The sequence below is a fragment of the Neopsephotus bourkii genome, unplaced genomic scaffold, assembly GCF_033783945.1.
Source record: "Neopsephotus bourkii isolate Nb327-2 ecotype Australia unplaced genomic scaffold, CSIRO-AGI_Nbou_v1 NB_897, whole genome shotgun sequence".
Taxonomy (NCBI): Eukaryota; Metazoa; Chordata; class Aves; order Psittaciformes; family Psittacidae; genus Neopsephotus; species Neopsephotus bourkii.
Genome location: NW_026901391.1, coordinates 10,043 through 37,406, shown reverse-complemented (window position 1 = coordinate 37,406; position 27,364 = coordinate 10,043). Strand labels below are relative to the sequence as shown.

At 42.5% G+C, this 27,364-nt stretch overlaps 1 protein-coding gene across 1 annotated transcript; it reads left to right on the top strand.

Moving 5' to 3' along the window:
- Nucleotides 1-11,147: 11,147 nt before the first annotated feature.
- LOC133214522 (mothers against decapentaplegic homolog 2-like) lies at nucleotides 11,148-27,140 on the top strand. Its single transcript, XM_061357467.1, has 6 exons — nucleotides 11,148-11,242; nucleotides 12,808-12,861; nucleotides 14,562-14,774; nucleotides 20,167-20,304; nucleotides 20,469-20,613; nucleotides 26,474-27,140. The coding sequence occupies exons 1-6, from the start codon at nucleotides 11,233-11,235 to the stop codon at nucleotides 26,595-26,597; spliced, it is 684 nt and encodes a 227-aa protein (XP_061213451.1). The 5' UTR covers nucleotides 11,148-11,232; the 3' UTR covers nucleotides 26,598-27,140.
- Nucleotides 27,141-27,364: the final 224 nt, after the last annotated feature.

The window sequence follows — 27,364 nt, the reverse complement described above, 5'->3', positions numbered from 1 at the left end:
GGTTTCTGGTGTAATACATCTTTGTGCGCAGGTATAATATTTGTTATCTACATTAGGATTAATTATTCCAAATTTTAAACTTTCCTTTAAATACAGATTACTAGTGTTCACCCACAAATTTGTCCATGAGACAGTGTTAGGAATTGGAACTCCAATTAATGGGAGATTCAGACTTTCTCCTGATTTAGGCAACTGTGCACACACCCAACAGTCACTACGATTAAAAACATTAGTAACATTCTGCACTAATTTCAGGTATAAGTTCTGGTCCCAAGCTTGTGCGCCAGTTATCATATGAGTCCAAATTATGACCGACGCAATTTCATACGTAAGGGTCCTGAAGGTTCGATCTGCCATGTGTTCTCTGGCTCTGGTGCTTTCTTAATTCTTGAATAATGTATCCAAGCAGGTTGTTCCTTTATCTTCACTGCTGTAAAGGTGGTCAATAATATCTGGTACGGTCCGCTCCACTTCTCCTGTAGAGGATCTCCTGAAAAATTCTTAACATAAACCCAGTCTCCAGATCTGAAAGGGTGAATTGGATAATCCAAACCTCTGGCTCTTGTCCCTACTATTCTCTTATTTATCTCCTCCAACTGCTTTCCCAGATTGATCAGAAACTGTCGGAGATAGCCTTCTCCCACTTCCTGAAGACGCTGTCCTTTAAACTGGGACTGATATGGTCTTCCATACAAAATCTCAAATGGGCTAAACTCTTCTTTTGACCGGGGTTTAGTTCGAATTCTTAATAGAGCCAGTGGCAATGCCTGGTACCAATATAAATTCGTTTCCTGACATATTTTACTAATTTGTTGTTTAATCAGATGGTTCATCTTTTCTACTTGCCCACTGGCCTGAGGTCTATATGGAACATGGAGTTGCCAATCAATTTCTAATTTTTTGCTAATTTCTTGTAACAATTTGGCACTAAAGTGTGAACCCCGGTCGGAAGAAATTGCCGCTGGTACTCCAAAACGAGGTATTATTTCATTTAATAATATTTTAATCACCTGTCTTGCATTATTTATCCTACAAGGGAATGCTTCTGGCCAGCCTGAAAAAGTATCTGTTAACACCAACAAATATCGATAGCCCCCTTTTCTTGGTAACTCAGAAAAGTCTATTTGCCACTGCTGTCCTGGATAACTTCCTCTCCCAATTGTCCCAATTTGATTTCTGTATTCAGTTTTAGGATTATTCTTAAGGCATAACTGACATTGTTTTGTCACTAATTGAACCGTGGTGTATAGATTCCTTCCTACAATTTGTTTGTCTAAATATTTATACAAAGAATTGCTACCCCAATGAGTTTTATTATGTTCTTCCTGAACTAACTTCCAGAGCTGGTAATAGGGAATTACAATTCGACCATCAGGTATTTGAGCCCAACCCTCTTTATTTTCCTGTCCCTCTAGATCCTCAATCAATTTTCTATCCTCTTTTGAGTACCTAGGTTTAGATTTTTCAATTGTTAGTTTGCCATCAGGGATTAAGGACATGATTTGAGATTGTTCAGCTGCTCGTTTGGCTTCAAAATCAGCCAAATTATTTCCAGTTTCCTGATCAGAGTCACCTTGTTGATGTCCTTTACAGTACATAATAGCTACTTCTTCAGGTAGCTGAACAGCTTCCAGTAACTGTAAAATTTCTGTAGCATGTTTAATCTGTTTCCCTTGTGTATTCAAAAGTCCTCGTTCTTTCCAGATAGCACCATGTGCATGCACCACGTGCATGCACCACACCAAATGCATATTTAGAATCAGTCCAGATATTTATCCTTTTACCTTTAGCCAATTCCAGGGCTCTTGTTAATGCTATTATTTCTGCCTTCTGTGCAGAGGTGTTTGCAGGTAAAGGTTTAGCTTCTATTACCTGTGAAGTGGTGGTGACAGCATATCCTGCCTTTCGTTTGCCATTTTTCATAAAGCTGCTACCATCAGTAAACCAAGAATCAGCATCTTCCAGAGGGTTTTCTTTCAAGTCTGGTCGGCTCGAATATACAGTCTCTATGGTGGTCAAGCAGTCATGGGTTAGTGGTTCTGTTGACTGTTCCTGCAAAAAGGATGCTGGATTCACAGCATTAGTGACCACAATTTCTATATCATCCTGTTCTACAAGGGTGGCCTGGTATTTTAAGAAACGTGAAGGAGATAACCAGTGGGCTCCTTTCTGCTCCAGGACTGCCGATACTACATGGGACACTAGTACAGTAATCTTTTGTCCCAAGGTGAATTTGCGGGCCTCTTCAATATTCATGATTACTGCTGCCACAGCCCTTAGGCATCCGGGCCATCCTTTGCTCGCTTCATCCAGCTGTTTTGAAAAATACGCCACTGCCCTTCTGTATGGTCCTAGTTTCTGAGCAAGGACCCCCAAGGCTATTCCTTGTTTCTCATAGGAATATAGCCAAAATGGTTTAGTCACATCCGGAAGTCCCAGAGCTGGAGCTCTCATTAATTCTATCTTTAAATTTCTAAAAGCCTCCTCTGCTTTATCAGTCCAGTCCAAAGAAGGAGGGTTTCCCTTCAACAGTTCATAGAGTGGTCTTACCAGAACACCATAATCATGGATCCAAAGTCTGCACCATCCTGTCATTCCCAGGAATGTCCGGAGCTCCTTGATGGTTGACGGTCGTGGAGTCTGGCAAATGGCTTCTTTCCTGGCAGTTCCAAGTTCTCTCTGTCCTCCTGTTATTTCATATCCTAGGTAGGAAACTCGGGTTTGGATTAGTTGGGCTTTTTGTCTGGATACCCGATAACCATTCAGTCCCAGAAAATTTAATAATTCAACTGTCCACTGGATGCATTCTTCCTTTGTTTCTGTAGCAATTAACAGGTCACGCACATGTTGTAACAGAGTCCCCGTCTGAGTAGGTGGCTTCCATGATTCTAATTCTCGTGCTAGCTGATTTCCAAAAATCGTTGGACTGTTTTTAAACCCCTGAGGTAATACTGTCCAAGTTAATTGAGTTTTTCTTCCTGTGTCAGGATTCTCCCATTCGAAAGCAAATAAATTTTGGCTTTCTTTGGCTAATGGTAAGCAAAAGAAAGCGTCCTTTAAATCCAGGACGGCAAACCATTTCTGATTTAATTTTAGTTTGGTCAATAACGTATATGGATTAGCCACCACAGGGTGGATGTCCTCCACTATTTTATTTATTGCCCTCAAATGTTGAACTAGCCTATAGCTTTTCCCATCTGCTTTCTTTACTGGTAAAATAGGAGTGTTATACTCCGATTCACATTCCACTAATAACCCATATCTTAAAAATTTATCAATTATTTCTTTAATTCCCCTTCTATCTTGTATTCTTAGAGGATACTGTTTTATTCAAACTGGGCAGGCCCCCCTTTTTATTTCAATTTTAATAGGCAAGGCATTCTTTGCCTTACCTGGAATTTCTGATGCCCAAACTCCTGGATATACCTGATTGAGGATTTCTTCTACTTCGGGTGAACTGGACTTCTCGATTTCCTGTTGAATTAATGACACACTCATAGCTTCAATTAATTGGTCCTCTTTTACTTTTAGTTCTATTTCACCTCTTTTAAAGGTTATAATTGCCTCCAAATGTTCTAATAAATCTCTTCCCAATAATGATTTGGGTGAATTTGGCATATATAGAAATTTATGTACCCCAGTTTGTTTTCCTATCTTGTATTTTAAAGGTTTTAGAAAGAATGCTTTTTCCTGATGGCCAGTAGCTCCCACAACCATTACAGACTCTTTTCCTTTTAATGTCAAATCTTGGTTCAAAACAGAATAAGTTGCCCCAGTATCTATAAGAAATTCCACTTCTTTCTCTGTGGCCCCTAGCCTAATTTTAACCAGTGGATCCGCTAGGGTAGATTCCCCAGGTCCCCGTCAATCTAATTCCAATTCAGTGGTCAATTGAGTCTGTTTTCCCTGCGGACATTCCCATTTCCAGTGTCCAAACCCTCTGCAGTTTGCACATTGATTCTGACTGAGGGGAGTTCTTTTATAACCCCCCTCTCTGCCTCGGCCACGACCTCTGCCTCTCATTCCCATTCCTCGGCCACGACCTCTCATTCCACTATATCCCTCATTCACTTGCCCCAGTGCTGCAATCGTAGCTGTTGTTACGACCTTTCCTAATTTCTTATCTTTAACTTGTTCTCTATTCCTGTATACTTTCCAAGCCACTTCCAGCAACTTTTCCATATCCTTTATTTCAGTCACAGATAACTTTTGAAGCTTTCGCCTGATATCCTCCGATGACTGCCCCACAAAGGAATTTGCAAGCTGTAATTTTCCTTCCTCTGAGGAAGGATCCAATGTGGTGCATTTTCGCATAGCTCCTCTGAGCTTATCCAGAAACTCTGTCGGCGACTCCTTCGGCCCCTGTCTTATTTCAAACAGCACCGACCAATTTACCGCTTTAGGTACAGCATTTTCAAGCCCATATTTAATCCAATTCTGATCTCTTTTCAAAGATGCATAATCTTCATCATCATCATAGTCCCAATTTGGAGCTGAGAGGGGAATATGATCTTCAACCCTCCCCTCTATCGCCCCTGCAGTAATCTGAGCATTTACCTGCGTACAAGCAGTTTTTATAACCAGTTGTTTTTCTGTCTCTGTTAATGCATCCAGGATTACATCTATATCTTTCCAGTCAGGATCCTGGCTTTTTACCAGTATCTCAAATTTCTTTGCTACCCCTATAGGGTCATTTCGATACTCTTTTGCAATTTGCTTCCAATTATCCAAATCCCCTAGAGAAAAATTCACTTTTATTTTGGTACGCCCCCCCGGTCCCATTGCTTCCCTCAGAGGAGCTTGCAGAACAGTCCTAGCTTTACTACGAACCCGGGAAGCAACAGGAGAGGAGGAAATTTGCTCTACACTTTGTTCTGGTTTTACGCTTTGTTCTTGTTTTACACTTTGTTTTGGTTTTACACTTTGTTCTTGTTTTACACTTTGTTCTTGTTTTACACTTTGTTCCTGCTCCTCATCTGAATCAGAGGACTCCTCCTCAATCCGAGGTGGTCTCTGCTCCGGTACTTTTGGGGAAACATAATCCTCTATTCTATCCTCAACCCTGTTGTCCTCAGTTCGCCTCTTAAGTTTCAAACAAATTTCCCCAATATCACAACCAGAACAACATCTTTCCAATCTGTTCCCTGCTTGCTTCCTTTCTCTTTCTAATGCTAAAACTAAAGGATCTGAAGGTGCTATATTAATTCCACATTCTTTTTGCCATTCCGGGTGATTTCGCAACGTGAAAAACATATCTGCATATATTACTTCATCCCATTTTCCCTGCCGCCTCAAAAAAAACATTAATTGTAACAATGTATTATAGTTCAGAGTTCCATTTTTAGGCCATTTTTTCTGATCTTCCAAAATATACAAAGGCCACCATTGGTTACAGTATTTTATCAATGCTTTCTTATTTGCTGAGCCCCCAGGAGACCCTCCCAGTTCTTTCCAATGTGCCAAAATGCACCCTAAAGGACTCTTCTTCATAATCTCCTCACTCTGCTGATTTCCCATTATTAATCTCTCACTCACACACACACAACCCCACAGACACACTCACACAGTTACAACACTTGAAACAGATACAGAGACTAAAATTCTATCAAACAGGCCACAATTAATAATACAGTTCACCGATACCCAAAACCACAAGACCAATATCAGCACTATAACAGGCCACAAACCAAACCGAATACCAAACACCTTTTAACCTTTTCTGCAAGACACCCCCTGTGTCTTGCAGGACCCAAACCACAGAAGCCCCCTGCTTCCTTTGGGTATATTCCAGTAAAATTCAAAACCTTTTCTGCAAGACACCCCCTGTGTCTTGCAGGACCCAAACCACAGAAGCCCCCTGCTTCTTGTGGGTGTATACCGAACGGACGCTAGCAGCCGGGTATACGCCTTTACCTACGAGATTTCTTATCTCGATTTACGGAAGGCTTCCAAACCATGCGTACGCTTACCAAACCAATTTACCAAACCAAACCAAACTGAGGTGCCCCCTGCACCTTACAGACTATATAAAAGAAAAGAATACCTTTTAGGAGCTGGTCCTTGTCTGCTCCCGCAGCGATCCGAATGAGTCGAGGGGTCCCTCCGGGAAAAATTCCCGAGGGCCCTAGGGAGCCCTGTCCTCAGCGGGTCCTGCAGCCGAGCAGAGAGGGTCCCATCTGGGTCGCCAAATTGATTCGGAGAAAACTCCAGGAACAAACTTGCCAACAAAGTTTTCAAGCTGACAAGCAGGTATTCTTTATTACGGCGCCGGGAGACACGGGGGATAACTCCACCTAGCGTGTATCTCCCTAATTGCCCCACAAGCTGTCCTTTTATAGCCCCTGGGCATACATACATATTCATGAGGCTACATATGGATTACATCATTTTCCAGAGAGTTCCCCGCATGCGTACAGAATTGTGGTGGTGGTCTCTGAGGGTCGTTTACTTCTTCCAACGATCTTCATCACTTCTGGCAGCCTTTGAAGCACGCGCAGTAGATGCTCATACCAGTTTAATTGGTTCGTTAGCACCAGAGACATAATAATCCTCCCATCCTCCTACTTATCTGTTAGTTCAACTGTAGCCCATCCTGGACACCTGCAGTTCCCAGATACCCCTTATCCCTGTGTCCTGTTTTTGTAGGCTGTTTTTTCTTAAAGCTATGTCAACTATAACGATTTATCTTGTGAGAATTCTCAGTATGTTCTCTAGCTGCACTCTCTTTATATATTTTTCTCTATGTACCCTGCACCTGAGTAATTTTCCATTGCTACTGTTACAAAGCCATCAAACTTAACACTACTTAAAGCTACTTCTAAAGATTTCTATATACCATTTTGTAATTTCGTGCCCCCCCTTGTCTCAATAGTCTATTGTTAGTCTCCTCCCCCCGTTAGACTTTCGCACTGGCCATATGGGGATATTAAAGGGCGAGCGGGTCCTGCTGATCACTCCCTGACTCTCCAGTCTATGGATCAGCTGATGGATGGGAATCAGGGAGTCTCGGTTGGTGCGATATTGCCGCCGGTGCACTGTTGTGGTCGCAATTGGCACTTGTTGTTCTTCGACTTTCAGCAGCCCCACAACAGAAGGATCCTCTGAGAGACCAGGCAAGGTGGACAGCTGCTCAATTTCCTCAGTCTCCAAAGCAGCAATACCAAAAGCCCATCGGTACCCTTTTGGGTCTTTGAAGTACCCTCTCCTGAGGTAGTCTATGCCAAGGATGCATGGAGCCTCTGGGCCAGTCACAATAGGGTGCTTTTGCCATTCTCTCCCAGTCAGGCTGATTTCAGCCTCCAGTACAGTCAACTCTTGGGATCCTCCTGTCACTCCAGAAATATAGATGGGTTCCACCCCTTGACAGCTCGATGGCATCAGGGTACACTGTGCACTGGTATCTACTAGAGCCTTATACTTCTGTGGGACTGATGTGCCAGGCCATCTGATCCACACAGTCCAGTAAATCCGATTGTCCCCTACCTCCACCTGGCTGGAGGCAGGGCCCCTCTAATAGTCATCACAGGATTGGACACTTAAGTCATGTTGAAAGCGATTATTTTTAGTTATCACAGGAGCTGGAGTGAAATCAGCTCTTCCACTCCACCTGGGAAACTGCTCACCAGAAACTGAAGCCGTAGCTCTCATGGGACGATCAGTCTTGGCCCTTGCTCCCCTCTTCCATTCACTCACCCATTCCTCCAAAGCTGAGGTAGGTTTTCTGTCCCACTTTCTCATGTCTTCTCCATGATCCTGCAGGTAAAACCATTGGGTAGACCGTGGCGTATACCTCTTGTATCTCCTCTCTCGAACAGTGGGATGCGTTTTGTTAATAGCTGAAACGTGTGTTGGTACACGCGAGGAGCTGGATAAGTCAGATATATCGTCCCTCCCCTCAATTGTTTGAGATCCTGGGACAGTTTTTCCACAGCTGAGATGATGGAAGGGGTGAGATTGTCTTCGAACTCGCGGAGTTTATGAACCATTCCATCCACTGTTAGTGGTACTGTGTCATTCCAGGTTACTGTTGCCAATGAATGGGCATATGATGATGGTGCATTCCATGTAATTTTCCACCACATGGATCATGTACATTTGACTTCATCTGGATCTACGAGTGCATTCGTGACATCTGGTCTGCGATAGATCATCTCGATGATGGCTGATTCCGTCAGAGACTGGATGCCTTTGTCTGTAGTAGCCCACCTGGCTGAACGACTCATAACATCGTCCTTGTATGGAAACCTTTTTTTCACAGCTGCCAAGAGCCGACTCCAAAAACTGAGGGACCGTTTCTCTCTTGCAATTGTTTTGTCAATCCCCCCTTCCCTAGCAAGTGGTCCCAGCTGCTTGGCTTCTGTACCTTCTAGTTCGTGACCGTTGGCCCCATTGTCCCAGCATCGGAGCAACCAGGTGATGATGTGCTCCCCTGGTTGATGGGTAATATCTTTTTGCATATTCCGTAGCTCAGTTGAGGTCCAAGGTCGAGAAGTCACCTCTCCTTCTTCCTCTAATTCATGTGATAATGACTAAATCAGATGCTGTCCTGGATAGTAAGTGCATTGTTTCTTTTTTGTTTTCCCCTTGCGTACAGGGACAACCAATATTGGCACTAATTGGTCCTCTGGTTTAGCTGCAGTGATTATCACTGTGGTTGGAGTGGCTGCAGTATCTGTTGTCAGGGTTTGGGTAGCTGCTGTACTTGTCACTGGGGCTGCTGTAGCTGCTGGTCTTGGAGCTGGATTAGCTGCACTGTGTTCTGTAGTCAGAGTTTGAGTAGCTGCTGTACTTGTTGCTGGTGCTGGTGTAGTTGCTGTGGTTGGAGATGGAGTAGCTGTACTGTCTGTTGCTTTGCCATCAGATCCAGAGACATATTTTTGACTTTGAAGGTCCTGGGTAGTGTTGACAGGGCTCTGTAAGAATAGGCCAAGCACCAGCACGGTGTCCCCCGCTGGTATGACCCGGATGACCAAACACCTCATTTAAATTTTTTACTATTTTTTCTGCATTTTGCACTTGTTCAGTGGTGAAGTTCCAAAGCATTGGAGAGGCCAACTGGCAGAGATACTTGCCCATACTGTCCCACACACCCTGCCACTTGTGATTATTCAGCCTTCGGGAAAATCTCTTGGTCCTCCTATATCATTGACTAACCCCAGACAAGACCCAAACCTGACTCTGCTTAACTTTAGAAATCAGATGAAATGGTCATGGGTAAAACACACTCTGAATGTGTGCTAACATGGTGATCCCCATTACAATCAGCAGGCAGGTCTCAAGGGTACCCAAAGGCCATTCAAAACCTTCAGAACTCTCAAATGATGCTAAAAATAGTCTGTTGGGGGGACTGGGAAAGTAAGGGAATGTCTCCTTCATAGGTTGACTACCCGAGGAGGAAAAAAAAGATGTGTAATTGCTAAACACTTCTATTATACACCTCCCAAAGTATAGAGGTGATGACCACACTGGGAACGCAAGCCAGATCAGTTTCATGATCAATGAGTCTGTTGTATTACAAGTCATTGCCATGAAGTACAGTGAAACAGGAACCTTAGCCAAACCCTCCAGCCGACAAGCACTAAAGCAGCTAATACTGACTGTAAGGTATGACATGCTAAAACTCCGATATCAAGAGCAACAACTTGAGAGCCAATACATCAGCATTGTGACAAGCGACTATTAATCCGAAACAATGAATGCTTATCACAAGTGCGATTAGAAAAACTCTGGTCAGATCTGTTGTTATCTCAAGCCATCGTTCCCCATGTTGGGCGCCATAAAGAATTGTCATGGTTTAAGTGCAGCTGGTAACTCAGAACCATGCAGCCGCTTGCTCAATCCCCCCACTCTTCCTCCCCCCGCTCCAAAGGGATGGGGAGGAGAATGGAAAGAATGTGACTTCCATAGGTTGAGATAAGAACAGTCCAGTAACTATGGTGTGACACAAACCACTACTGCTACCACCAATAATAATAATAGGGGAAATAACAAGGGAAGAGAATACAACCGCACACCACCTGCCGACCGATACCCCGCCTAACCTGAAGCACGACCCCAGCCTCCCAGGTAACTGCCCCCAGTTTCTATACTGGACATGACGTGCTGTGGTATGGAATACCCTTTTGGCTAGTTTGGGTCAGGTGTCCTGTCTCTGCTTCCTCCTGGCTTCCCCTCCTCCCTGGCAGAGCATGAGGCTCACAAAGTCCTTGGTCAGGGTAAACATTACTGAGCAGCAACTAAACCCATCGGTGTTAGCAGCACTGTTCCCAGGCTGAAAGTCAAAACCACAGCACTGCACCAGCTACTAGGAAGAAAAAAGTAACTGTTACAGCCTGAAGCCAGGACACCTAAAGGGCAGTTATTTAACTCATTATCTGGATTGCAAAGTGCATTTTGAATGGAGATGAGGAACATACATACTTTCCTGGGTTTTGAAGTTATTTCTGTGGAATTGGCCATTGTTTCTAGTATCCAAATGCTTCAAACTTGGTATTGAGTTTACTTGGTATTTGAAATTCTATCTTTAAATAAAGCTAGGTAAAAGAATAGGTGATCATTTTAATAGAGCTTGAAAGTAATAATGGCAATAGAACTTTTGCAGTGTAAATAGTTACATAACATAGTTATTATTGAGTGAAATCAACTGTTGGGTATTGAAGAAAAATGGATTTGGGGACTAAATTGAAAAATAACATTTACATCCAGCAACTTCTGTAATGTGTGGGAGGGCATCTGATATGATGGTTATACTACACAGACAGCTCTTTTTTCTTTTTTTTTTCCAGAAGTCACCAGATTGTTTTTCATCTGTAATTCAAATAGGTGTGAAAGCTGTTGATCAGAATTACGACATTGTTACTTGTTGGAGTAAAAGTATTTTATCTTAAATGGAACAAATGAGGATTGTCTGTTAATTATGTAACATTTGAGCAGTTGACTGGCAATAGAAGAGAAGATAAATATTACATATACAGTAAGACAAATAATGTGTTTGAAGTCCAACTGGAAGGAAAAAGGGGCAGCAAAATGAAATTCTAATTCAGTATTCATGCATCATATGGAGTTTGTGAAGACTTAAGGGTGAAAACACCAAATGCTAAATCCTATACATTTTCCCAGGCATTAAACCAGTAGGTGGACTATTTTATTTATTTTTTTTTATTGACAGAAACACCACCTCCAGGATATATCAGTGAAGATGGAGAAACAAGTGACCAACAGTTGAACCAAAGCATGGACACAGGTAATGTTTGGTTTTTATTGCTTTCAGGGCTTGAGATTGCTAGTTGTGATCCTCTCTGCATAGTGGAATGAATTCAGCCTGAACAGTGATGGCAGTAGCCCTCTGTACATCCTTGTGTTTTCTGTTTAAAATATCCATTTCAGTCTTTTGTGAACAAAATAATTTTTTCCTAGGGGAATGCTTTCAAAACATTTGTTGACATATTAAGTACACTTTATTTATTTCACAGCAAAAGCATACAGCTCTAAGTCTTCATTGTAAAGGCTTAAAGCAGATTTTAATAGCAGACTGGTTTCAGTGTACCCCTAACTTTACTTTCTGGACATAAGTTCATTGAAGTCTTAAACAAGTTACAGAAATGATGCATTTTGAGACCCTGTCACAACTGTTTTGGTTTTTATGACAAAGGGTCATGATCAGGAGTATTCAGCATGGATTCACCAAGGGGAAATCATGCTTGACTAATCTGATAGCCTTTTATGATGACATGGCAGAATGGGTCAACAAGGATGGGGTGGCGAAGCACTGGAACAGGCTGCTCAGTGGGGTCGTGGAGTCTCCCTCTCTGGAGACATTCCAAACCTGCCTGGGCATGTTCCTGTGTAACCTGCTCTATGTGACCTGCTCTAGGGTTGGACTAGATGATCTCCAGGGGTCCCTTCCCACCCTAACAAGTCTACAATTCTGTGAGCTCCGACAACCTTACCACTTCTGCCATGTTTCAAATTAATTCTTGTATGGAAAGCTCTATTGAAAAAGTACTTAGAGACATTAAGTACTTGTACCTCTGAAAGGATTTCTAGATAATCTGGTTGGCCTTAAATTTGGACAAAGACTGTTAATGTGCTGGATAAGAACCTCCTGCTGTATGCTGGATGATTTGAGTGTGCTTGATTAGGTAATGTTAGTAGCCTTTTCCAGTTAATTTGAAACAACTGTGGTAGTTTCTGTAAGAGCTACAATATTTTCCCTCTGTGTAACAATAGGTACTTTAATAAATCTGGACATCAGTCGTTGTAGGAATGCTTCTGCATAAAGCTTCTCTGTATTTTGCCTACTAATGTGCAAATTGTGTTGGAGAGTTCATGGTTTTGAGTTTCTTCCTTCCTCCTTCCAGGAAAGAATAATTTCCTCAAATGAAGAAATCTAGCTTGTTCTTTTGTAGAGACAAGCCCTCTCCTTTGAGAATAGAGAAGCAATATCTTTCTTGCTTTATCCACTTTATCTTAGCTTTTTTCTACTGAATTTGGGAAGTCACTACGTTCTCACTGGAGAAATGCATAAATAAAGATATGTTCACAGAGTGCATGAAGTGAACTCTGCCAAATACAACACTAAGATGTTAATTGAGTCTTTACATGGAGGGGTAGGTTCCTAGGAGTCTGGAAAATTAAATGTAATCTTAATTCAGAATAAGTATGTGACATGCTGGAAAACTGGTTGTAGGATATCTGAGGTTTCTTATTCCAAAGAATTTTAATGTAAAACTATCGATAATGGTTATACCTACCCATCTGGAATAACAAAAATCATTTGCTCTGAAACAATCTGTATTGCTTCAACAGGATCTCCAGCAGAGCTGTCTCCTAGTAATCTCTCCCCAGTTAATCATAGCCTGGGTAAGCTGTAAATATTTTTAATTGTTTCTCTGTGTGTGATGACTCTTCTTTATATATGTAATTACATTAAAATTATAATGTACTTGAAAATAAGCATTGTATTGGCAGGAGATTATTGAGTTGGCTTCCTGATGATAAATATAATAAGGCTGGGTTAATAACTTAACAAATTATCTATTTCTGTAACTGTTGAGTTTCTACCAAAGAGAAGGAATAATATGGTTGTGTATGCAGGAGTAGCATTTATAAAAGAAATAGTTTAAAGGATGTTAGACTATCCATAGTGCTGTCCAGACTGTTTCCCTTGTATGTGTGCTTGCTGCTCTTCTCATGTACTGTTTCACCTGTAACCACAACACAGTTGTTGCTCCCACATTAGTTGCCCACCTGCTTTGATCAGGTGCCATTGTTGGGTGCCTGTGTAAATGACCCAGGAAAATCAGATTCCCTTGGGTTTGGTGACAGGATTTGACAGGAAAATGCTGTTCAGAATGCTGAGTAAGTAATTAGGGTAAATGAAAATGGGAAGCAGTTCAGGAAAAGCTGAAGATGCCTGCCTGGGGAAGGTACTGAGCTCTAGTAGGGGAGGGTAAAAAGAGCTTAGAACTGCCTTACTCTATAGAGACAGTATAAGGTCCAGTGTAATAAAGGGGAGCATAATTTTCATATTAATATTTCTTTCCTTTGTGTGGTTCAGTGTCTGATAGCTTAATCTCTTCTTTAATGTTACCAAAATATTTGCAAGTTATAGAAAGGCAACAGAAGTGTCTCACTGTCTGGCGCACTCTGCAACATTAGCCTAATCATTTTGCCAAGCAGAATGCAAGTACAGGACTATGTGAGCTGTGGCCATATTAGGTCACCCTTCTTCCTCTCCTTTCTTTGTGTGGAATATTGAATTCCCTTCTGTTTGGGGTAGGTAAAAATGACAGCAAGGAAAATATAATTTGAGTAGTTTGAGGAGACTACCACAGTTTCTGGAAGAGATGAATAGCATAGAATTATAGACTGGTTTGAGTTGGAAAGAAACTTTAAAGATCATCTAGTTCCAACCTGGCCTTGAACACTTCTAGGGATGGGACATCCACAACTACTGTGGGCAACCTGTTCCAATGTCTCACCACCCTCATAGGGAAGAACTTCCTAATGTCTAATCTAAATCTCCCCTCTGTCAGTTTAAAGCCAACACTCCTTGTCCTGTCACTACTGGCCCTTGTGAAAAGTCCCTCTCCAGCTTTCTTGTTGGCCCCTTTAAGTACTCAAAGGCTGCTCTAAGGTCTCCCTTGAGCCTTCTCCAGGCTGAAGAACCCCAGGTCTCTCAGTCTGTCTTCATACAAAAGGTACTCAAGGCCTTGGAGCATCTTTTTGGCCTCCTCTGGACTTGCTCCAACATGTCCACATCCTTCTTGTCTTGGGGGCCCCAGACCTGAACACAGTGCTCTGAGCGGGGTGTTGTGGGGTGTGTCTCATGAATGCAGAATAAAGGGGCAGGATCACCTCCTCCGTCCTGCTGGTCACGCTCGTTTTGATGCAGCCCAGGATACGGTTGGCTTTCTGGGCTGCAAGCGCACACTGAAGCCGGCTCATGTTCATTTTCTCATCGACCAGCACCCCCAAGTCCTTAGCCTCAGGGCAAAGCAATTTCTTTTCAGCCTCAAATTCTGTTAAGCTTGGTTTTAAATTTTTTTTTTTTTTTTTAGACTTGCAGCCAGTTACCTACTCGGAGCCCGCGTTCTGGTGTTCAATAGCATATTATGAATTGAATCAAAGAGTGGGAGAAACCTTTCATGCATCACAGCCTTCCCTGACTGTAGATGGCTTTACAGATCCATCAAATTCAGAACGATTTTGTCTAGGTCTGCTTTCCAATGTAAACAGAAATGCTACAGTGGAAATGACAAGGCGACATATAGGTAAAAACTTCTGATCTTTACCTGTTTAATTTTAAGTTTGATTACCTTTAACTGTTTCATTTTGGTTTAGCCATTAAGTTATCTGGGACGATACAGATAGGATGGGCAAAGCTGTTTGCTGGGAGCCTATCACCCTTGTGCAGCCTGTCATTGAACTTCTCTCTTGAGACTTCCCAAGTAGAGCTTGGCCTCCCTTACTAAGGATGGAAATAGAAAGACACAGAGGTCACCATTTCTAAAACTGGGGAAAAGATGTAGCAGCCACTTGCAATTTGGAAGAGATGTAGTGATGTCTGGAGCTGAAAGGAGCTGCCTTTCCTCAATCACTAGTCACTAAGTTGGTGGCAGGAACAGTCACACAGCTGAGAGGGTCAAAGAAGGAAGCCACTCAACTATATGGGATTTCTGTTGCTTGTGTTGCTGTTCTCTGCCTTCTGGACGATGATGATGAAACAAAGCATTCCAAGGGGCAGGTTTTTGGCTTTCAGGCTCCTCATTGGACACTCTTCCCTGGGTAGCATTTATATACAGAGTTGTGAATAGAATCATAGAATCATGGGCATGGGAAATAAGCAGGAGGAGCTAGAAACCTGTGTTAAGTCAGGAGATTATGACCTGGTGGCAATTACAGAGACGTGGTGGGACAGCTCACATGACTGGAATATAGTCATGGAGGGCTATGTCCTTTTCAGGAAAGACAGGCCAGCCAGGTGGGGTGGTGGGGTTGCTCTTTATGTGCGAGAGCAGCTACAATGCATTGAGTTCTGTCCGGGGACAGATGATGAGCGAGTTGAGAGTCTGTGGGTGAGAATTAAGGGGCAGGCTGGCAGGGGCGATACTGTTGTGGGGGTCTGTTACAGGCCACCAGATCAGGGTGAGGAAGTTGACGAGGCCTTCTACAGGCAGCTGAGAGCGGACTCACAGTCACAGGCTGTGGTCGTCGTGGGGGATTTTAACTTCCCTGATGTTTGCTGGAAGGACTACTCAGCAACCCAGCCGCAGTCCAGGAGGTTCCTCCAGTGTATGGATGATAACTTCCTCATGCAAATGGTGGATGAGCCAACCAGGAGAGGTGTGCTGCTGGATCTCATCCTCACTAACAAGGAGGGTCTGGTTGAAGGAGTGAAGGTTGAGGGCTGCCTTGGTTGCAGTGACCACGAGATGGTGGAATTCAGGATCTTGTGTGGTAGGGACAGTAGAATAGCAAGTAGAATTGCAACCCTGGACTTTAGCAGGGCAAACTTTGGCCTCTTCAAGCAATTGCTAGGGGAAATTCCATGGACTAGGCTGCTTGAAGGTAAAGGGGCCCAAGATAGTTGGTTGACGTTCAAGGACTGCTTTTTCTGAGCTCAAGATCAGAGCATCTCGACACGTAGGAAGTCAAGGAACAGGGTCAGGAGACCTGCGTGGCTAAATAGGGAATTGCTCGGTATGCTCAAGTGGAAGAGGAGAGTTTACAGGTCATGGAAGGAAGGGCTGGCCACTTGGGAGGAATATAAGGCTGCTGCTAGAGGATGTAGGAAAGCAGCTAGGATGACTAAGGCCTCCTTGGAATTAAAGCTGGCGAGAGGGGTCAAGGACAGCAGAAAGAGCTTTTTCAAATACATGGCAGATAAAACTAACACCAGAGGCAATGTAGGCCCACTGATGAACGGGATGGGTGCCCTGGTGACAGAAGATACAGAGATGGCAGAGTTACTGAATGCCTTCTTTGTCTCTGTCTACTCTGCTGGAGGCAGTCCTGAAGAGCCCTGTACCGCTGAGACCTCAGATGAAGACAGGTCAACGGAGCGTTTTGCCTTAGTCGATGAGGAATGGGTTAGAGACCAGTTGAGCAATCTGGACATCCATAAATCCATGGGTCCAGATGGGATGCACCCGCGGGTGCTGAGGGAACTGGCGGAGGTCATTGCTAGACCGCTCTCCATCATCTTTACCAAGTCTTGGGAAATGGGAGAGGTGCCTGAGGACTGGAGGAAAGCAAATGTCACTCCCGTCTTCAAAAAGGGCAAGAAGGAGGACCCGGGTAACTATAGACCAGTCAGCCTCACCTCCATTCCTGGGAAAGTGATGGAACACCTTATCCTTGGTGCTATCCTAAGGCATATCAAGGATAAGAGGGTTATGAGGGGCAGTCAACATGGCTTCACCAAGGGGATGTTATGCTTGACCAATCTCATAGCCTTTTATGAGGAAATAACACGGTGGATGGATGATGTCAGAGCGGTGGATGTGGTCTACCTTGACTTCAGCAGAGCATTTGACACAGTCACCCACAGCATCCTCGCAGCTAAATTGAGGAAGTGTGGTCTGGATGATCAGGTAGTGAGGTGGACTGTGAACTGGCTGAAGGAGAGAAGCCAGAGAGTTGTAGTCTATGGGGCGGAGTCTAGTTGGAGGCCTGTATCTAGTGGAGTGCCTCAAGGGTCGGTACTGGGACCAGTATTATTTAATATATTCATCAATGATTTAGAAGAGGAAATTGAGTGTACTATCAGCAAGTTTGCTGATGACACTAAGCTGGGAGGAGTGGCTGACACGCCAGAAGGCTGTGCTGCCATCCAGCGAGACCTGGACAGGCTGGAGAGTTGGGCAGGGAATAACTTGATGAAATATAACAAGGGAAAGTGTAGAGTCCTGCATCTGGGCAGGAACAACCCCAGGTTCCAGTATAGGTTGGGGAATGACCTGTTAGAGAGCAGTGTAGGGGAGAGGGACCTGGGGGTCCTAGTGGACGACAGGGTGACCATGAGCTGACACTGTGCCCTTGTGGCCAGGAAGGCCAATGGCATCCTGGGGTGTATTAGAAGGGGGGGTGGTTAGTAGGTCGAGAGAGGTCCTCCTTCCCCTCTACTCTGCCCTGGTGAGACCGCATCTGGAATATTGTGTCCAGTTCTGGGCCCCTCAGTTTAAGAAGGACAGGGACCTGCTGGAGAGAGTCCAGTGCAGGGCAACTAAGATGATTAAGGGAGTGGAGCATCTCCCTTATGAGGAAAGACTGAGGGAGCTGGGTCTCTATAGTTTGGAGGAGATTGAGGGGTGACCTTGTTAGTGTATATAAATATATAAAGGGGGAGTGTCACGAGGATGGAGCCAGGCTCTTCTCAGTGGCAAACAATGATAGGACAAGGGGCAATGGGTACAAACTGGAACACAAGAGGTTCCACTTAAACTTGAGAAGAAACTTCTTCTCAGTGAGGTGACAGAACACTGGAACAGGCTGCCCAGGGAGGTTGTGGAGTCTCCTTCTTTGGAGACATTCAAAACCCGCCTGGACACGTTCCTGTGTAACCTTATCTAGGTGTTCCTGCTCCGGCAGGGGGATTGGACTAGATGGTCTTTTGAGGTCCCTTCCAATCTCTAACATACTGTGATACTGTGATCATAGAATAGTTAGGGTTGGAAAGGACCTTAAGATCATCAAGTTCCAACCCCCCTGCCATGGGCAGGGACACCTCGCTCTAAACCATATTACCCAAGGCCTCGTCCAACCTGGCCTTGAACACTGCCAGGGATGGAGCATTCACAACCTCCCTGGACAACCCATTCCAGTGCCTCACCACCCTAACAGGAAAGAATTTCCTCCTTATATCCAATCTAAACTTCCCCTGTTTAAGTTTTAACCCATTACCCCTTGTCCTACCACTACAGTCCCTAATGAAGAGTCCATCCCCAGCATCCCTGTATGCCCCCTTCAGATACTGGAAGGCTGCTATGAGGTCTCCACGCAGCCTTCTCTTCTTCAGGCTGAACAGCCCCAACTTTCTCAGCCGATCTTCGTACGGGAGGTTATCCAGTCCCCTGAGCATCCTCGTGGCCTCCTGTGGACTTGAAATTTAAGGTTCAATTAAAAAATATTTACATGTTTGTTAGTTTATTCTAATTTTTAAAATGCAGAATGGACATTGGTAGTACTTCTTGAATTCTTTTGTGAAATGGGAAAAGCTTCATTGAAATAACATGCTATTTTGACATAATTAACATTTTTGTAATGGTTAGTAAAGAATATTGTTTTCTACAATGCAGCATCTTGGCTTTAAGTTCTTCTATAAACTAATGTGGTTTTGGTTTGTTGTTTTGGGGTTTTTTTCTGGATTCTTCTATTTTGCAGCATTCATGAAATCTTTTCTGGTAAAAAAGAATCTTTTTTTAGTAAAAGTTCAGTCTCTTTAGTAGAACCTTCTGACTCTCTCTATGACAAGCCCAAATGCTTGTCTAATAAAATTTCAGATGTGCAGAAACCCAGGCTATGCTTGGGCTGACTGATCAAAATGGTCAATGATAAGAAAAAGTAAAACTGTAAGGAGTTCTCACATTTTTTGTAGAGCAGCTCACCTTGTTTGAAAAACAGTTTTAAAGAGAAGGGGTAAAGGGAAACTGTGGCCTTTAAAGTACCTTTAAAGTATAAATAGCCTTCTTTGGGAGAGGAGTTTACAACTTTGAATGTTTGTGCTGATTTGGGCTGGGATAAATTTTATTTTCTTCATAGTGGGTAGCATGGTGCTATATTTTCGATTTATTCTGAAAACAGTGTTGATAATTCACGGATGCTATTTACTTAGCAGTGTTTACTCAGAGCCAAGGCCTTTTCTGCCTCTCACACCAGCTCAACCAGCAAATAGGCTGGGGGTACACAGCTGGGACAGATGATCCCTGCTGGAATGAAGAAGGAAGGAGATGTAGATGAGGCACTTTGTGACATGGTGTAGTGATGGTCTTGGCAGTAATGGTTGGACTTGATGATCTTAAAGGTCTTTTCCAACCTAGTTGATTCTGTGATTCTGCTAGAAATAACCCACGTAGTTTGTTTTGTTCTTTCCACTTGGAGAGAGAGAGAGAACAATTTAAACGTGAACATAGGATTTCTTAAGGGTATTTTTTTGTAATAGGGCTAAATGAAGTCCTGTTGTCTCTGTAGTATAGAGAAGGGGTATGCAGTGGGTTGTGAAATAGTGTGGGCACATAAGTGGGGAGTGTTGAATTGGTATACTTGTTTTCCTTTTTTGCCATAGAGGCCTGTGCCACTTCATATACCACACTTCAATATTAGCAGAGGTTTCAATTCTATTAAATCTAATCTTTCAGCTTCAATTTCAGTATTTATTTAAATTAAAAAGTTGTTTAGGAATGAGCACTGCTTCCTAACTTGGATTTGGCTACAAACCATTATGTGGCTAAAAAAAAATAAAAAAAATTGTCTCACTCTTGACCAAAAATTATTCTGCTTCTCCTTCAAATTTTGTGTGTTCATGGAAGAAAAATGCAAGTTAATTGTGTTCTGGACCTGCTACAGCTGTGAGCCCAGCAGTGTGGTCCTGAAACAAAATACTCCCTTGTTTGTTAATCTGCTTGGGTCATATAATAACTACAGTTCCTTTGAATTTTGCTACAGGAAGGGGAGTGCGTCTCTATTACATCGGTGGAGAAGTTTTTGCTGAGTGCCTAAGTGATAGTGCAATTTTTGTTCAGAGCCCAAACTGTAATCAAAGATATGGCTGGCATCCTGCAACTGTGTGCAAAATTCCTCCAGGTTAGTAGCCTACCACAGGTCTTGTGTGAAACTATCCAGTGAATGTACTCATTGAATGATGTTTGCTATCCTATTGATAGTTTCTTCATAGTTTTAGGCTTCTGAGTGGCAAATGCAAACATTCATTGTTTGTACCCTTTTGATATTTTTTCTGTTCTTCATAGGATGCAATCTAAAAATCTTTAATAACCAAGAATTTGCTGCTCTTCTGGCTCAATCTGTGAATCAGGGTTTTGAAGCAGTTTATCAACTTACTAGGATGTGTACCATAAGAATGAGTTTTGTTAAAGGATGGGGAGCTGAATACAGGTAAGAGGAAAAACCTTTGCTTTTAAATTTAGAGTTAACCATTTCTCTTCTTTCACTAATACACTATTTCTGTCTGGCTTGGAAGCCATACATACAGGCTTCTCACTGCTATTGTAGATATGTTCTCTGCAAGTTGAACCCAAATTTTCCTTTTTCTCCTCCTCAGCTGTGGAGCTCCTAAGTCATAAAGACTAATAAACTGATTTTAGTATTGCATCAAAGTCTGCTGTTGAACAAGGAATGTCACCTAAGTTCAATCTCCTCATTTGGTCCTGCTTGCCTGCTTATTGTGGGGAAATCACTGACAACATATAGAAGTTTTACAGTTTGTGCTATGATACTATTTGCTCTTTGTCAGCTATAAAGTAATTTTGGTCTGTGTCCTATTTTATATGGACTAGAAGGAGTTCGTTAGGTTGCTGTGTTGGATGCAGTGGATAGTACCTGACAGAAAGAAATAGTCAGAGTGCATTCTGCAGAATAAAACAGCTGCAGAACACACATTTAAGGGATGAAAAATATTTTGGAACTTGTAGTGGAAAAAACTTTGCAGGAGTAAGATTACTGTGTTTGTGTAGTAAAACTGTTAAAAACAGCTTTGAGTGGAAAAAACAAGACTTTTCTGCTTTTTTAATAGATTCCAATTGAATTCTCTATTAGCACAAGCTAAGAGCTATGCTTGAGGACAGTCTCTGCTTTTAATGCAGTATGGGAATTTGGGAAGAAAAGGAATTGACTCCTAACTGAGCAGTATAAAAGATTTCTTTATTTTGGAGAGCTAAAGATATGGTTTTAAGCAAATCCCTTAAACCTCCCTAGAAATTGTCCACTGAAAGAATGAAGTCTGATATATCAATACTTTTGCTTAAAAGGAGTATATATACACTTAAATCCAACATTCAAATCTGAACAAAAGAAAACCTCAATTAGAGTATACGGAGACATCTTGAAGTGAATGCAATGTAAGTGCTGGGTTAAAACAGTGGGGAGGCTTTTGGTAATTTTATTTTTTTGGAGGGAGAAAGGTTTTGGTTAGTCTATAAACCATAGGATTGAAAAAGCTGCAGTGGAAGCACTACCAGAGCAACACAGAAACTGATCACTGACATAATACTGAACTACTTTATTTGCATCTCTGTTTAAGATGATGCTAATAAATTATTGATGCACAAAACTTGTAAGTTATGCTGCAGTTCTGCTTAAAGCAAGAAAAGGTTGCTTCTGCAAACACAGCCATGAATTCAAATGAATGTAGTTTTAATTGTCAAAATAGTGTGCTCTGTGTCCAACGTGGGGCACAAAGGGGTTGAGATAACGACAGATCTGACGGAATTGATAGTCACTCGTCACAATGCTGATTTATTGGCTCTCAAAGTTGTTCCTCTTGATCTCACAGTTTCAGGATATCGTACCTTACTTCCATCTGGTATTTGCTGTATTAGTGTTTTTCAAGTGTGGGGCTTGGGCTAAGGTTTTTGTCTCATTGTACTTTATGGTAATGACTTGTAATACAATAGAATTATTGATCATGAAACTTATCTGGCTTATGTTCCCAGTATGGTCACCACCTTTATACGTTGGGAGGTATATAATAAAAGTGCTTAGTGATTGCACATCTTTTTTCTCGTTCTCGGGTGGTCAACCTGTGGAGGAGACATTCTTTTACCCTCCCAGTCCTCCCCCCAGAGCATTTACAGCATCATTTGAGAGTTTTGAATGGCCTCTTAATGCTGTTGAGACTTGTTTGCTGATTGTGATGGGGATCACCATGTTGGCACGTATACAGAGTGTATTTTGCCCACAACTATTTCATCTGTTTTCAAAAGTTAAGCAGAGTCAGGTTTGGGTCTTGTCTGGGGTTAAACGACGAAGTAGGAGGACCAAGAGATTTTCTCTGAGGCTGGACAGTCATGAGTGGCAGGGTGTGTGGGACAGTATGGGCAAGTATCTAGGTCAGTGGGCCCCTCCAGTACTTTGGAATTTCACCACCGAACAACTGCAAAATCCAGAAGAATTAGTAAAACACTTAAATGAGGTGTGTGGTCATTCTGGCCATACCAGAGACGGACAAATCATGGCAACGTGCTGGGGCTTGGCCTATGCTTACAGGGCCATGTTCAATGCTTTCCAGCACCTTCAAAAGGCAAAAAATGTTGCTGGATCTGAGGGCAAAGCAACAGTCAGTACAGTTACTCCAGCTCCAAGCACAGCAGCTACACCACCCCCAGCAACAAGTACAGTCGCTACTCAAACTTTGGCTGCAATGAACAGCACAGCTACCCCAGCGTCAAGTACAGCAGCTGCTCAAACTTCGACTGCAACAGACAGCGCAGCTATCCCAGCTCCAAGCACAGCAGCTCCACCACCCCCAGCAACAAGTACAGTCGCTACTCAAACCACAGTGATAATCACTGCAACTAAACCAGAGGAGCAATTCGTGCCAATATCGGTTGCCCCTGTACGCAAGAGAAAAAGCAAAAAGGAGGCAAGAAGGTTAAAGCAAGATGAAGAAACAATGTATTCACTACCCGATCCAGAACCTGATCAGGAGTCATCATCACATGATGAAGAAGAAGAAGGAGAGGTGACTTCTCGACTTCGGACCTCAACCGAGCTATGGAATATGCAAACAGATTTTACCCGTCAACCAGGGGAGCACATCATCACCTGGTTGCTCCGATGCTGGGACAATGGGGCCGATGGTCACGAACTAGAAGGTACAGAAGCCAAGCAGCTGGGATTACTTGCTAGAGAAGGGGGAATTGACAAAGCAATTGTAAGAGAGAAAAAGTTCCTCACAACCCATGTGGCGAAAACTAACACAGAATGCACCGTCATCATATGCCCATTCATTGGAAACAGTAACCTGGAATGACATAGTACCACTAACAGTGGATGGAATGGTTCATAAACTCCGCGAGTTCGAAGACAATCTCACCCCTTCCATCATCTCAGCTGTGGAAAAACTGTCCCAGGATCTCAAACAATTGAGGGACGATATATCTGACTTATCCAGCTCCTCGCGTGTACCAACACACATTTCAGCTATTAACAAAAGGCGTCCCACTGTTCGAGAGAGGAGATACAAGAGGTATACGCCACGGTCTACCCTATGGTTTTACCTGCAGGATCATGGAGAAGACATGAGAAAGTGGGACAGAAAACCTACCTCAGCTTTGGAGGAATGGGTGAGTGAATGGAAGAGGGGAGCAAGGGCCAAGACTGATCGTCCCATGAGAGCTATGGCTTCAGTTTCTGGTGAGCAGTTTCCCAGGTGGAGTGGAAGAGCTGATTTCACTCCAGCTCCTGTGATAACTAAAAATAATCGCTTTCAACATGACTTAAGTGTCCAATCCTGTGATGACTATTAGAGGGGCCCTGCCTCCAGCCAGGTGGAGGTAGGGGACAATCGGATTTACTGGACTGTGTGGATCAGATGGCCTAGCACATCAGTCCCACAGAAGTATAAGGCTCTAGTAGATACCGGTGCACAGTGTACCCTGATGCCATCAAGCTGTCAAGGGGTGGAAGTATTTGAGAAAGGGAGGAAAATAATCCAAATCCTGCTGAAAGCCGGTTTTGCCATAAAACGAAGGAAGGTCAAGGGACCTGCACAGGAGATTCAGTTTTTTGGAAAAAAATGGCAAGATGGACATAGACAGATCCCCACAGATGTAATCAACAAGATATGAGCAATGTCTCCACCAACTAATAAGAAAAAAACACAAGCTTTCTTGGGTGCATTCTGGTTCTGGAGAATGCACATCCCAAATTGCAGTAAGATTGTAAGCCTTCACTCTCATGTGACCCAGAAGGACATGGGCTCTTCCAGGTCGGACTTGTTTCAGTAGGTGGTATCATATTCTCTTCCCTTGTTATTTCCCTTATCATTATTATTATTGATGGTAGCGGTGGTGATTTGTGTTGTACATTGGTTGCTGGGCTGCTCTTATCTCAGCCCGTGGGAGTTGCGTTCTTTTGATTCTCCTCCCCATCCCTCCGGGAGTGGGAAAGAGGGAGGGGGGGAAAGGAAAGAAAGAGGGAGGAAAGGGGGAGGGAGTGAGTGAATGAGCTGTCTGGCTGGGTTTAAACCACAACAACCAGGAAGCAGTGTAAAATCATCATTCTCATTAAAATTTCCCTGCCTCATTATGTCAAAAACTTTTTTCTCATAGAGCAGGCTTTCGTAAAGCCAAGGCATTATTGACATTTTAGACATATGTCATATGTGCATACATGTGCAGCTATGGCAGAGTGGTAGATTTTTATAAGTCTGTAGACAGAATAGCCTATATCTTTTTTCTTGAGACATGTTGGCTTGAATTGAAGATGGTGGTAGAAATTCAGATAAGCTGTCAAGTGTTCACCTTGGTACAGGAACTGTCCAGGTCTTGGATCATCTTCTGAAGAAAGTTAGAGGTAATTACAGCAGAGAAACTGTGATGTGTGAATTGGAAATCTATGGTTAGAAGAGGCAGAGTTCTAGCTATGAGATGGCTGCTAAGTGACTGTCACTGTTTTATCAACTTTTTCCATTGCAGTGCAAAACCAGGTTTATTGAACAGAGTCAATTATAAAATTTTGAGGAAGTTTGTTGTAGAACACATTATTGGGGAGTTGACAGCAGTGGAATAATAAGTTTCCTTCTTCGAGAGAGAATTTGAGACTAAATGAATTTATATTTCCTGTGGTTTAGATTGTTCTTCTATTGTATCACTTTGTTTTGGTACAGGCATTCAATGCAGAGATAACAATGGTTTTTAGAGTGCTGGGAGAGCACAGACAGCAGCTGCTTTGCCCTAGAAAATGTGAAACCACAGACAACTTCTGAAATCCATCCTCTTGCTGCCTTAATCTTTCTGCCTTTTTAGTTCCTCTGTTTTTATAAAGAGATTTTCTTAAAGTGAAAGGTTGTTGCAGTGTTGACAATAAAAATGAATGGTCTAAGTTTGTGTCTGACTAATTTGCTTAATGCCTCCTTGCTTTCTTTGGAATATCTAGAATTACTAGGAAAAAGTGGCTTAACAACAGCAGTTTTGCCAGTGTAGTTTAGGAAAACTTCCATGCCTGGGACTTAATTACAGGGGTTCCCAGGCAGAGTATGTTAAATACTGATTTGTTTACTTTGAGATGAGAAGGAAGGTTTTTGAATAGCAGGTCTCTGAAACAAAGATATATGGGAAAGTGAATGAAGCTTTTATGGTTGTCAGCCCTTCAGCTTTACTGAGACTTACTATGTGGTGTTTAATTAAGGGAAAATTGTGGGTGAGTTTATATAGGGGACAAGGGAAAGCACAGCTACTACTGAAATTGTGTGAGGATGTTACAGTATAAAACACATGTAGAAGTGTAAGATGACATGAAATCAGAGATAGCATCACATAGCACAGTATAACCACAATCTCAGTTTTGACATAGTGTTTCTGACAATATCTAGCAGTTTCCATATACATTTATTTTGTCATTTGCTCCAAAAAGCCAGACCTTATGATCACCATGGTATTGTGCTGTAAGGCTCTTGGTGTGGCACTTGAACCAAATGTTGCAGTTCTTACCTTATTCTCCAGAGTGGAATATTCTCGATGTATTATAGACAAGCATGTAATTATTGATGTCTTATAAATGTGAGTTGTTTTGGAGGTTTTTCTTGTTGGTATGTGTGGCATTCTCCCCCTCCCCCACTGAGACTGTGTGAAAAAAGTTTAGTAGCAGTTGTGGTAATGGTTGTGAATTTTTATATTTTTTTGTGTAGTAGGTGTTTATGAAAAAATATTTGATGGAAATATGGATGAAAAATATTGATGGAAAATTTTATGGCAGCCAACATTGCATTCTGACTTTACTATTCTTTATTTTCTAGGCGGCAAACAGTAACAAGCACTCCTTGCTGGATTGAACTTCATCTGAATGGGCCTCTACAATGGTTGGACAAAGTATTGACTCAGATGGGCTCCCCTTCAGTACGCTGCTCCAGCATGTCATAGAACTCCTTCCTCCATTACAAGTGGGATAAATATCCAGTCCAATTACTAGACTTAGTATAATAGCTGTCATAGTATTTGTGTGTGATCCCCATGAACTGTTTACTATCAAAAAAAGGTTTGGTTTTGTTTTTTGTTTATTTTGGGGGGGGTTGCCTTTTTTTTTTTTTTTTTTTAGAGGCACTTAAGGTCTCATCAATTAAAGCACCTTGTAGATTTTCTTTCCTATATTCTGATACTACATGAAAATTTAGTGTATAGAAATGCCTTGTTCAGAAAGAAGGGACAGTTCTAAAGACTGGTGTTTTTATTAGGTATATAATTCAGTGTTCTAATAATTTATCAATAACATGAACAGTTAAGTATATGTGCAGGTAATGACCTTGATCTTGAATATCACAGTATTTTCCTGGAATACATTTTAGTTCCCATAAATAGTTATTTGGGTTTTGATTGGGGCAAAAATTCCAAGACTCCTTTATTCTTTTATATTTTTTTATATAAGCAGATTTTCAAGATGTCCTAAACATAAAAAGCAGACTTGTAGAAAAGGCCAGGTTGGACGAGGCCTTGGGTGATATGGTTTAGAGCGAGGTGTCCCTGCCCATGGCAGGGGGTTGGAACTGGATGATCTTAAGGTCCCTTCCAACCCTAACTATTCTAGGATTCTATGAAAAGCTTAACTTTTTGCTGCCTTCTTAAAGAAAACACCTCCATTGGAAGGGAAAGAAATGTCTGAAGATTCATCTGTGAAATCTTAAGACACTTTA

Excerpts from the sequence above, each read along its gene's own strand:
- LOC133214522 (XM_061357467.1), top strand. Across the intron at positions 20,305-20,468 it reads TGTGTGCAAAATTCCTCCAG|GATGCAATCTAAAAATCTTT; the intron begins GTTAGTAGCCTA and ends TGTTCTTCATAG. Across the intron at positions 20,614-26,473 it reads GGATGGGGAGCTGAATACAG|GCGGCAAACAGTAACAAGCA; the intron begins GTAAGAGGAAAA and ends TTTATTTTCTAG.